At 40.7% G+C, this 12,203-nt stretch overlaps 1 protein-coding gene across 8 annotated transcripts in view; it reads left to right on the top strand.

Annotated features, from left to right (window-relative positions):
* The window catches only part of PCNT (pericentrin), a 70,950-nt gene that overhangs the window by 55,938 nt on the left and 2,809 nt on the right, over nt 1–12,203 (top strand). For all 8 annotated transcript variants that reach the window (XM_066322484.1, XM_066322483.1, XM_066322485.1 and 5 more), the window contains 11 exons: nt 694–891; nt 1,124–1,297; nt 1,904–2,099; nt 3,143–3,356; nt 3,846–3,996; nt 5,756–6,472; nt 7,003–7,289; nt 7,552–7,651; nt 9,572–9,736; nt 10,516–10,754; nt 11,680–11,768. In XM_066322484.1, coding sequence (XP_066178581.1) covers nt 694–891; nt 1,124–1,297; nt 1,904–2,099; nt 3,143–3,356; nt 3,846–3,996; nt 5,756–6,472; nt 7,003–7,289; nt 7,552–7,651; nt 9,572–9,736; nt 10,516–10,754; nt 11,680–11,768 — 2,530 coding nt within the window. The remainder of the gene's footprint in view (nt 1–693; nt 892–1,123; nt 1,298–1,903; nt 2,100–3,142; nt 3,357–3,845; nt 3,997–5,755; nt 6,473–7,002; nt 7,290–7,551; nt 7,652–9,571; nt 9,737–10,515; nt 10,755–11,679; nt 11,769–12,203) is intronic.

Here is a 12,203-nt window from a genome sequence, read left to right as displayed (position 1 = left end):
TGATCATTGAAGTAATCACTATTTTGATTCCAGTGACAGAAAAGCAACTCAAGTTTGTTCAAAAGTAATTAAAATAAAAAGTGCAAGGAAAGAATATCAAGAGTTAAATACAAGTACTCTTGTCATTGTTGAAGTGTGTAGCAGTGAGGAGCGGCTCCACATGGAGGCTGGGATATTTCTGATGAGATGTGTGTAAGAAAAGGATTTAAATCTCCAGTGACCTTCCTTGAAAAGAGGCCAGGAAACATCTGTGCATGATGTAATAGTTTATGAACAGGGAATTTACCTAAAATACATTATTTGGCCTGACAATGTCAGAGGAAACAATTTCCACTATGTAAATTATTAAAACTGGTTATTTTGGGAGTTGATATCAGTACATAATTTGCTAAATTAAGCCAAGGTTGTCTAAATACATAATTCATTTTTCTGGCATCACTGAGGTTTAGTAACATAGCTTCAGACTTGATAGAATTTAATTTACTCCCAGAAAAGTTAGCTAAATGGTTCAGAAAAAAAAAGTTAAGTACAGTCCTTTAAAATAAATAATAATTTATGCTTAATTGCATCTAATGTGTTGATACAGATACCTTATTTTTGTTGTCTGGTACTTCCGCATCCTACTTTTACACTGCCAGGATGCTGATGCCTGTTTCCTAATGTTATCTTTCTCTTTTATTTCTTTCTTTTCAGACTGTGCTGAAGATGGTGTATGAGGAGAGCCGCAAAATCTTGGCTTTGTCAGAGCATCCCTTTGGTTTTAGGGAACTGAAGAATGTCCCTCAGGCCCAAGTGGCAGTGGAGGGCTTGCAGAAGGAGGGATTATCCCTGCTGGAAGCTATCCAGTCACTGAAGGATTACCTCAGCAAGGTGGCAGATAGAGGAGACAAGGTATGGCATTAGAACACCCTTTAAAGCCAGGGCACCAGCTTGTGTATGTATATAAATGTATATTATATATAATATGTTATGAGATGCTTGTGTGTGTATATATATGTTTAAGGAGTTAGGGGCAGTACTCTTCAAGCACTTCTAAAATTGCTTAAATTAACAGATATTCTCTTATGGTATGAAAGACACTGGCCTAGAGGTTGAGAGATTTAAAAAACATGTATTTTAACAGGAAACTTCAGGTGTTGCTGCTGACTGGAGAGGAGAACTTCTACAAGCAGTACAGAGTGTGCTCGAGAAGGAGAGAAATGTGTTGCAAATTGACTTGAAGTCTCACTTCTCCAATCCTGCATCTGGTGACGCAAGTTCATTAGGGGAAAAGCTGGAATATATCATGAAACAACAAGTATGAAAAGCTCTTCAAGTGTTCTGCTCATAAGACGCTTGTTTATTCTCTTTTAGTTTTAAATTTTTTCAGTTTTATTGCTTCTGTTGTTAAATCTTGTGTGTTAGTGCAGATGACGTGGGATCAAGAGCGTTTAGAGTTTCTGTTGTGGTAGCAGTTTTCTTAAATTTTGTACATGGTTAGGCTTAATAGGTTAAATAAATAGGTAAATAAATAGGTTACAAAACCTATTGAGTGTTCTAGCTGCTATCAAGAAAGACTGTGACAGTGAACAGGAAATACTTGGTTGAATTCTTTCCCCCTTCCCATTTGTCTAGAACTTCACAGATCTCTCTTGCAAAGGGTATATATTGAACTAATGCTGAATCTGGGGGCTTTTTGCCAATGATATTTAGTTTCTAGGTCATAGTAATTGTTATGTATAAACCCAACAAGGCAAGAGAAGAGGGGTTTTTCTTTTTTACATATAAATATTTTGCATTAATGTGAAGCATGAGCTTAGTAATTTGAGTACAAAACTTGTACTGCAAGAGTTCCTTTTGTATTTATCCTTGCAGAAGATATGGAAATAGCCTTGTAGTTTGAATAGGCCTTGGTTTGTTTCAGGAGGAGCAGAGGCAGATGGTTGTGGAGCACCTCTTCTCCTCGGACCGGAACAGCCTGCTCTCAGAAATCCAGGACCTCCGAGCTCAGCTCCGCATGACACATCTCCAGAACCAGGAGAAGCTCCAGCAGCTCCAGGAAACCCTTACCAAGGCTCAAGATCATGGGAGCAAACAGGAACACCAGCTCAGGAGGAAAGGTAATTCTTACTGTCTTTGTCAGATCTTTTCATTTTCTACATCAGTCCCTTTTTGTCTCAAAGGTAAAAGGCAACAAAAGGTGCTTTGCAAAGAACTGGATGCTGTACAGTTCCTCAGTTTTATTGAATGCACTCAGGTAGCCCATGATATTAGCAGCTCTTTCTCATATCAGTAGTTAAGACAAATCTATGAAAAGCAAAGAAGAACTGTAAAATAATCCAAAGCAATAGAGCTGAAATAGTGTATCCATGAAGAAAACTCAGCAAGGACAGTAAAACCTGTTTGTTTGCAGAGAATGGTTTATCTATATGTTTGCTGGTAGAGAATCACAGAATCATGAAGGTTGGATACCTTTAACACTGTGGAGTCCCACCATAAACACTGCCAAGCCCACTGCTAAACCACTTCCTGACTAAATAAGCAAGCCTTGGTTTTCACAGCAGGTTCCCTTTGTGTAATAATCAAGTGCAAGTGACCTTGGTCAAAAATAAACATCTCTCTTCAAAGCAAAACACTGCTTTTTCCTTCATTTTGTTTTTCCATCCTATTCAGGATTCAGCCATTTAATAGCACATGCACTAGTCCAATAGAGGAAGGTTTTCTGAAAATCCAGAAGTTTATTGCTAATTTCATTTACATAATACTGTAGACATAGATACATTAAATTATTTTAAAATACTTATCAAACAGGAACCTCCAAATTTAGGGAGAGTTGTTTCCCTTAACTCACTAGCCTGAACAGAGCTGGCAAAACAGGTTCTTATATAGTGATTCCTGTCATAAAATGTTTATGTAAGTGGATAAGTTTGTTTAATGAGATTTAAAATCCATTAGTGATATTACAGAATATCACAATGATAGAATCATATTGTTTGTGCATCTTTCTGCTGATTCCTCTCATGTTTGAAAAGAGATTAATTCCTCAGACAAGAACACTTGAATACAGCTGATTTTTTTTTTCTAATTTGGATTAGTGTAAGTGATACCATATTGTCAAGGTCCCTGTAATATACATAACTGTTATAGTGTTTTATTTTCCTAGTTGAATTATTGGAATATAAGCTTCAGCAGGAAAAATCTATTGTAAGTGACTTGCACAGCACCCTCTCCGAGGAGCAGAAAAGATCCTCTGAAACATGTGATCTCCTGAATCAAGAAAAAGCATCTCTGAAATCAGAGCTTTCTGGAAGTAAGCAAGAGAATGAAAGGTTGCAGAAATCCCTGGAAGAGCTTCAGAGGGAAATAAATCATTTACGGTGAGAAGCAGATTTATGCATTTATTTGATTTATCAGTAGGTCTGAAAGAGCTTTATACTAATTGGATTCTTAAAGGGCTTAGCACTTGGAAACACAGAGAGGAAAACTAGGATTTCTCACTTTCAAGGGTTGTGTTTTCTTTACTAAATTCTGTCATCTTGGGTATGTTCCTTTCCCACTCCCTTCTTAGTGTATGCCAATATTTTGCTCTCATCTCGCAGGACAGCAGCTTTGCTCTGCCAGGATAAATAACCTATCTCCTAACTGTTAGTAAACTGAGCAATTCTAGCTTGGCTTGCAGGGTGGTAAATGTTTTCAGATGCTAGCTAGCTGTGACTTGAAAACTGACCCTCTTTAGAAAGACTAGAGGCCACCATAAAGAAACAAATCAATAGGAAGAAACTCGGAGAAACCAACCCAAAATGTCTTGTGATGCTGGTGAGGGATGTTCCATTCTGCACACAGAAATGTCATTTTGAAATTTGCAGTGTCGAATTGGAAAAAAAAGAAAAGGATTTGGCAGCTGCACTTGAAGACTTGCAGGCTGAGCAGCTGAAGGGGTCTGAGCTGCGGGGTTGGTTTGAGGAACAGCAGCGTCAGCAGAGGAAAGCAGAGGATGAAAAGACAAAGGCCATGGAGGTAACGCCCAGCTCCCCTGGGGCATGACGTTAACTAGCAGGTTATTTGTGCAGTCGTCTTCAACCTCCACTGGTTTTTGCTTAGTAACTCTTAAAACCCCCATCCCTTTCCTGAATGTGCACAACACTTTTCTGAATTTTCACAGAATCAAAGCTCTCAGTTGCTTTCATTAATTGCACGTGTAGAAACAAACCAAGGTTGAATGCCATGTTGGGTGTTTTTATCCACATCTTAGTGTTTGTTCCTTTTTCCTTTTCTCTTGCTGAATAGGGACAGCCAGATTCTACAGCTGTGTAACTGCACCCTTAATTCCAGAGCAAACTTATCATGAGGGTGTGAAGTGTATGATCTCTGAGATTATAAAGAAAACCACCCAGTGATAAATAGGTTTGGCAGAGAGTAAGTGGAGCCTTTTCAATAGAATATGTATTTTTGGAGGTTAACCAAAATCGTCCTGTTCCCTTCTAAATAGAACAGAAAACAAATGAACAGCTTTCTCTCCAAAATTGTAATAGCAATGACTCAGTGCTTGTAAAAGGCCTACAGTAAATGGAAAAGGAAGAAGATTTAACATAAACCATTTCTTAAACCCCCAAACTAAACTCTCTCAAAGAACTCCAAACAATGCTACTTAAATTCCCGAAGTAAGGAAACTCATTTCTGACTATTTCTTGTAGTCTGGTTTCTCCTGTTGTCTTCCTGGTAGGTGTTTAGGTTTGTGAGTGATTTTTGTTTGGCTATTTGTTACTGCTGCGTGCTGCTACCATCCTCCTCCTTCTCAGAAACCTGCTCCTGCAAGGAGGACAGATTAGCCAAGGCCAGGAGAAAAGTGCTTTGTCCCCTGGTTAGCTGTTCCAAAGATCAGTCTGGCATTCACAAATCTTTATTGAAGCCCCATTATGGAAAGCTTCTGCCATTTAGCATCTGCCCTGCCTTTCTAGGAGATAACAAATGGTGCTGGCTGGGTGGGGGGCAGTGTGGACCTCCCTACTAGGACAGCAGTGCCAGCTCTGACTGTCTGCAGTGCCTTACAACTGCCCCTTCAGTCCCTGCCTTTCCTTCTGAAGCAAGGCTGGTTCCCAGAATGGACCTAGGGATGGACTTTAAAGGGAAAGAGGTAGATTTAGGTTAGATGTAAGGAAGAAATTCTTTCCTGTGAGAGTGGTGAGGCCTTGGCATCCAGATTACCCGCAGTAGCTGCAGCTGCCCCATCCCTGGAAGTATCCAAGGCCAGGCTGGATAGGACTTGGAGCAGCCTGGGATAGTGGAAGGTGTCCCTGCCCATGGAAGAAAGTGGGAATGAGATGAGCTCTAATGTCCTCTCCAACCTAGACCATTCCATGATTATTATCAGTCTCTACTCCGTGCTTTGAAGAGATGGGCTGCCAAGTCCTGAAGCTTTACATCCACTCTTGCTGCTTAGATTTTTCTTTTTGAAACAATGGGGTTATTGCTGTTTCAGATGTTACTTATTAATGGGATTGAGTGATGTAAAAAGTAGTGATTTCCAAGAAATAATGTACTGGCAGATATATTAACATGATAATTTTTAGGTCTGTTGCTTGGTGCCAGATTGCTAAGGAGCATTTTTCTGACACTTAAAATTTTAAGTTAAACTTTTTAATACCTGAACTACTCTAGTTAAGTCTTGAATATCTTTTCGGATAAAACAGGAGGTTGAGAATTGCTAACTAGCAGCCAGTGCCACAAATGAGTGTTTGTGCTGGGATGTGAATGTGTTCTCTCCCCTTGTGCCCAGGAGCTGCAGGCTGCCCTGGATGTGCAGTCGGTGCAGAATTGCCAGCTGCTCGTGTCCTTGGAGCACGAGAGAACGGTGGCAGACAACCTCCGCAAGGAGCTGCAGATCGAGCACTCCCGCTGCGAGGCCTTGCTGTCCCAGGAGCACACCAAGCTGAGGGAGCTCCAGAAAAACCTGGATGCTGAGAAGAATCGTTCCTCGGAGCTCCTGGATTCCTTGAATCATGAGCGTGTTCTGACAGAGCAGCTGAGTGTGAGAGTGAAGGAGGGCGCCTCCTGCCAGCACAGGGAGTCGCTGCTGGAGCAAGCCTTTGTCCGAGAGCTCCAAGCCCAGCTGGAAGAGGAGAGGGCCCGAACTATGGAGCTTGCTGCTGTCATTGAGAAAATGCACCAGAAGGCCATCTTGTCCAAAAGGCAGCTGGAGGCTGAGGTGCAGATGTGCTGTGAGGAAACCCAGAAGGAGAGGGAGGTCAGTGACAAACTGCGAGCCACCCTGGAGTCTCTGCAGGCACAAAAGCAAGAGGTGATCCGTTCCTTGGAGGCCCAGAGGGAGAGGGAGGTCAAGCTGAAAGTTGACTGGGAACAACTGCAGTCACTCTTCAAGCTGCTTAAAGAGCAAGATAACAACAGGAGAGAGGAGAGGGAGAGAGAGCGAAAACAGCAGCAACAGACAGAGCTACAGAAACAGAAGGACTGGCAGAGAGATCAGGAGAGACTGGTGAGCATGCTGTGCCTTTTACTGAAATAGCCACACGCTGGGATTTTACCCTCTGGATGATGTTCTTGGATTGGAATATTTCTTTCTGTTAAAGCATTCTGAAAAATGCATTCAATGACCTCTTGTCCTGCCTTTCTGAAATGTAAAGTTTTCAAAGGATTGTGTCTGGGTTTATTGTTGAGGGAAGTTCATCTTTAAATTTCTGCCTGTGCTGGGAATTGCTGGTTGTTCACAGGTGGGGATGAATATGGGTTAAATGCAGGATGGAACCTAACTAAGTTTTATGTCATTACCCTTATTTTGAGCTAGGATCCCAATCATGGTTTGAGACAGTGTTGATTTCACCCTGGGTTTCTCCTTGGGTGGAGACAGTGTCATTAAATGGCCTCCTGGTGGCCCTGGAAAGCAGTGCTCTAAGCCTTCCCCTCCAAGTGGTTTGGCAGTTAAGGAATACTCAGATGGATATGCTTATTAGGTGTGATGACACTTATATAACATTCAGTTAACTACTACTTACTCTGTTCAAACAGCAAAACTTGGAACGGCAACACCAAAGGGATGAACAAAAAATTAAAGAACTGCAGGAAATACTGGCAGTGTTAAAAGAAAGAGAAAAAGAAAGAAATCCTCCAACTCCAAACTGTCAGGAGGAACTCCTGTGTACCTCAAGCAAAGATGGAAGTGCCACACAGCCTGTGACAAAAGAAACTGAAAAACCTCGCTTGCAACAGCAGCAACAACAGCTGGAGAAGATACGGCAGCAGTTGCTCTTTGTGGCTGCACACCTGAACGAGTTCATATATAAAACTCTAGATAAGTGAGTTCATGAAAGAGCACTTTGCTTTTCATCCTGCTTCTTAACTTGTGTGGGTTGTGGCTGAGAGGTGTTAACTCTTTTAATTTTTAAAAATTAACAGAACTTGCTCATTTCTCTGTGTATTTGTAGTAATTTGTGTGGTAAATATTGCATCAGGAAAGCCTCAGAACTTTAAAGGTCATGTAGTGGGAAGAAGCAATTAAATGTGTGTAAACATTCTACCAAATCAACCTGATACTGAAAAGGTCTTTCTGTCTAACAGAACGGTTAACGATTGGTCTGCATCAAATGATGAAGCTGTGGCCTCTTTACTGCAGACATTAAGGGAACTAAAATCAGATTTATTGTCTCCTACATCTCAGGTAAGGAAAATATTAGCATATTTTCATGTCCAACTCCGTTTTGTTGTATTGCAGAGTCTGCTTCTGAGAGCTATTTTTTCTTAGATAAGTTATGTGTCCAGGGAGCACAATCTTTGGGATATCTTGCTGTAGCTTCTTTATGCATCCAGAGACAGTTGTTTTCCACCAAAATGCCAAGTACTTTTCAAAAAGCACCATAGTGGTTTGGAATCTCAGGACCCACGTTTGCAGTATTGCAAACATTTTACACACGACTAGATTTACCGAAGACCAAGCTCAGGTCTATTGATACAAAATACATGAAAGCATAACTTTTAGATTCCATCTGTTTCCCCAGATAGCTGCAGTTTCATGTCCTTCTCTTGCAAGAGACAGAAATCTGTGACTGTCTGATATGTGAGAAGGTTTTTGTACCTTCTGTTCACTAGTCTGACGTGTGACAAGCTGCCTTGGCATGTTGCAGCTCTCCCTGTGTCTACCTGCTTACAAAATACAGGTAATATTTTCCTTCTGTCACCTGTGCAGCCACACAGGTGCTTGCCAAATGGATCATCTCCAGCCTTGAGGAGAGGGATGCAGCCTCTTCTCCAAGTTCATGGGGTTATTTTGATTAAGCCTTCCTCTCACAAACCTTTAGAGCTGTCAGCTGCAGACAAAACTCTTGTTGGAGCAGAGTTCTCTCCTTCAGGGACTGACCACACATAAATAAAAGAACTCAAACTTCCTGACTTAAATGTTGCTTAACAAAAAAAGTGCTCAGTAGAGCACTTTAAAGACACATGCCTTTCTAGAGCTTAGGGGCAAAATCTCCACCTCGATAGCTTTTCTTTTGTGGGCACAAACAATCCCTCCTCTCTGCCCTCTTTTCAGGCTTTGATTTATTTTTATTTTCCCAGAATCACTGTTTCCTTCAGTCTCCTCCCTGAATTTCTCCTTCCTTTAAGGAACTGAACCACATGCTCAGGAGACCAAAGGAATTTTCTGCTGTTCCCCCCTTGAGCTGCAATAAATTGGGGAGTGTCAGACAGGGAACCTGGCAAAATGTCAGCTTGGAAAATCTGTGCCAAATGGAGCTGTCTGGTCAATCAGCTGCCAAATGGTGCAGTAGAAGTCAAGGACGTAAATGAGTCATGTAGAACTCTTTCAGATATTACAGATTGTACTGAAATAAGTTGCTAGGAGAGGGTCAGTTGTTTGTACTGGCTTCTCTAATAGATTTTATTTCAAGGGATAAAACATCAACCACCTTAAAAAAATCATCTGTTTATTTTGTGATCTACTGCATTGTGCACTGATGTAACTGATGACCAGTAAATTTGTACTGGATACAAAGAGGCTTATGAAGACAGAATTCATGGAGAATTGGAGCTGAAGTCTTGGGTCTCATTCCTACAAGAGATGACTTATCACAAAACTCAATTTCACACAATCACAGCATGATTTGGGCTGGAAGGGACCTTAAAGCCCATCTTGTTCCACCCCCTGCCACAGGCAGGGACACTTTCCCTAGACCAGAGTGCTCCAAGTCCTGTCCAGGCTGACCCTGGACACTTCCTGGGATGGGCCAGCCACAGCTTCTCTGGACAACAGACTCAGAATTGAATGTGTCATTTTTCAGAATTTTTCACAGGTTGTTTTTGTTTTATGTGCAACTTGTATCTGCATGTACACAGACATTTTCACTATTTCTGTGCTGCCTCTGGATGTAGAAGGAAGTCACATGAAAGTCAGAAGGGCTTTTTATGCATTTCAGTTTTCCATTGCTGTTCAACACCTGAATACCATTGCTGGTTTTCAGGCTCATTGTTACTATGTTTTCATTTGTCATCAAGTTGGGCTATTACTCAGTTTGAGATGTTTGGTTGTGGAAGTAATGTGCAAAACCCATTGTGACTCACTTCCTTTAGGTTTCTGTTTTAGATGAGATCTACAGGTGATGCTGACCCTGTTCAAGAGCTGGAAAGAGAGGCTTGGCAACGAGAGAGGAACACGCTGCAGAACATGCTGAAACAGGCAGAAGCCCAGCTGGCTAAAGCCAATGCTGAAATTGAAAACAAACCAGTGGCAGAAACTTCCCATCCTAAGGTAAAATCATGGGGATAGCCAGCAAAGGGGCTCTCTGGAGCTTGGAGAGACAGGAGCTATCATTTCAGCCTGATCTGCTGAGGAAAAAAAGGATCTCTCAGATTATGGCATTTATCTTTCACTTACTGCTGTAATCTTCTGTTGCTATTTTAGAAGATTCGTTTTTTAGATTAACAGTTTGATGTATTATTTTAAATTAGAAACTTTCCCCATATGTACCTCATCAGACCAGTTTCTTTGGAACTTTCTCATTGTTAGACAGGAACTTGCATCAAAAGTAATTTGGATCTTTGGAATTTCTTTCCACTTTTAAATGAGAGGGAGACTTGGATTTCTTGTCTAAGCATGAAAATAGAAAACACTCATTTTTAATCTCTGCTGATTAATCTTAAATACTTTTTATTTTTCTGACACTTTGATTGAAATCATATCTTACAGGCATCTCTCCCACCATGCTTTCTGGCTAATATATATTTTTTTAAGCAGATGTATTTTCTTTATTAAAGAGTTAAACTGTTTCCAAGTTTTGAGTATGACAATTTTGTTTGAAAACATTCAGAAGATTTAAAGACGTCTGACACTCCAAATCTGGGTGGGTTTTAGCAGTGTAAAGAATTATTTTAGCTGCCCTTGTGTCCTCAGTCTGGACATTTGACCTGAAGACACCTTGTTTATGGCTGGGTTTTTGCAACAATAACTATGAAAAAACAAAAAAAACAAAAACAAAAACAACAAAAAAAAAAGAGCACCTTTTAATTTATTTTTTTTTCTTTCTACAGTTACAGAGATTATATCGGAAGTACATTCGAGCAGAGAGCTTTAGAAAGGCTCTGGTTTATCAGAAGAAATACCTGCTGCTGCTGCTTGGTGGGTTTCAGGACTGTGAGCAAGCAACTCTCTCTCTCATTGCCCGCATGGGAATCTATCCCTCACCTGTGGACCTGCAGCTCTCTGCATCACACTCCCGGCCTTTCACCAAGTTCAGATGTGCAGCCAGAGCCATCATTGCCATCTCAAGGTAAAGCCAAAACACTCCCTGTCTCTTATATGTCATGTTTTCTTGGAAACTTAAATTTTTTATAGCTCCTGTGGCTTCATTAGTAGTAAGCAGAAGCAATCTCCAGAACTGGTTCAAGCATGACTTGTTAGCTGAGGTTTATCTGTACTAAAGATTTGTAAAAAATGTCTGTAAGATGAAGAGGGCAGGGTTAGACGGGATATTGGGAAGGAATTTTTCCCTGTGAGAGTCATGAGGTCCTGGCACAGGTGGCACAGAGGAGCTGTGGCTGCTCCATCCCTGGGGATGTTCCAGGCCAGGTTACACAGGGCTTGGAGCAGCCTGGGATTGTGAAAGGTGTCCCTGCCCATGGCACGAAGATGGAACAAGGTAGGCTTCTTTAGGATCCCCTCCAGCCTGAACCATTCCTTATTCTAGGAAAAAGCTACTTGTGTGATACCTAGCTGCAGTATATTTGGGAACCAGTGCACAGCATTACAAACTGAAGTCCAAATAGGCTTTAAGCCCATTTAATGAAGAAAAGTAGTTTTAAATGTAATAGGTGGTTATTTCTGAGCAATTTTGTTGTCTAGTTAAAATGACTACTAGGAAGTTTCCATCAGGAGATGACACAGAGTCTTTGACATGAATACCATCATAACAGCCAAGGCTGCAGGACTCCAAACTCCTCCTCTCAGGTAGGAAGAGCTCTCTGGAGATGAGGAGCAGAACCAAAGCAATCAAATCTTTTCAGCAGTTCAAAGATCATCGCATGGTAAAATGGGCTAACCAGCATTCCAAAGACTGAATTTGAAGAATTCTCCTGTCATTCCCACAACAATTATTCCTTATGTAGCTTAACAGGTTCCAAATCAACAAATAATATTAATATTTAATGTATTTCTGCTTATTTTTAATGCTTCTACAAATTTGTTTTCTTACCAAGGTTAAAGTTTTTGGTGAAGAAGTGGAACAAAGTTGGTAGAAAGAGCACACAGGGTGAAAGCCTTTCTCACAGTACAGGAGGTAACACAGGTATGTGTTTGGACAAGTACATTGTTTTCTTTGTGATTTCTCTTCGGTGATGTGTTTAATTTAAAAACAAAACCAAAGTGGGAAAAACTGTAGAGCAGATGGATAGATGTTCTGATGCAGGTCAATAAAGACTTGAGTTACTTGAGGAACACTTAAATGTTCCTTTGAGTTACTGATGAGGGCCTTTGTAAGAATTCTAACAAACATCTTAATGCAGCACCCAATATTGGGGAACTGTTGCCCTTAATGTAAAATATTTCATTACTTGTGCCTTTTCAATGCTAAACAAAATTCAGATTAAATGGTGTATTTTTCATTGCCTGGTACTATGTAATTTTCACTGTTTCTAAGTTGCTAGAAATACTTACTTTAAAAGAAAGCACCACCTTTGTACATAAACCCACTGCAGTATGATTCCTATGCAACTTGAATCCT

The sequence above is a fragment of the Sylvia atricapilla genome, chromosome 7, assembly GCF_009819655.1.
Source record: "Sylvia atricapilla isolate bSylAtr1 chromosome 7, bSylAtr1.pri, whole genome shotgun sequence".
NCBI classification, from domain to species: domain Eukaryota; kingdom Metazoa; phylum Chordata; class Aves; order Passeriformes; family Sylviidae; genus Sylvia; species Sylvia atricapilla.
Note: the sequence above shows the minus strand (reverse complement) of the source record. Positions and strands in the feature narration are given on the sequence as shown.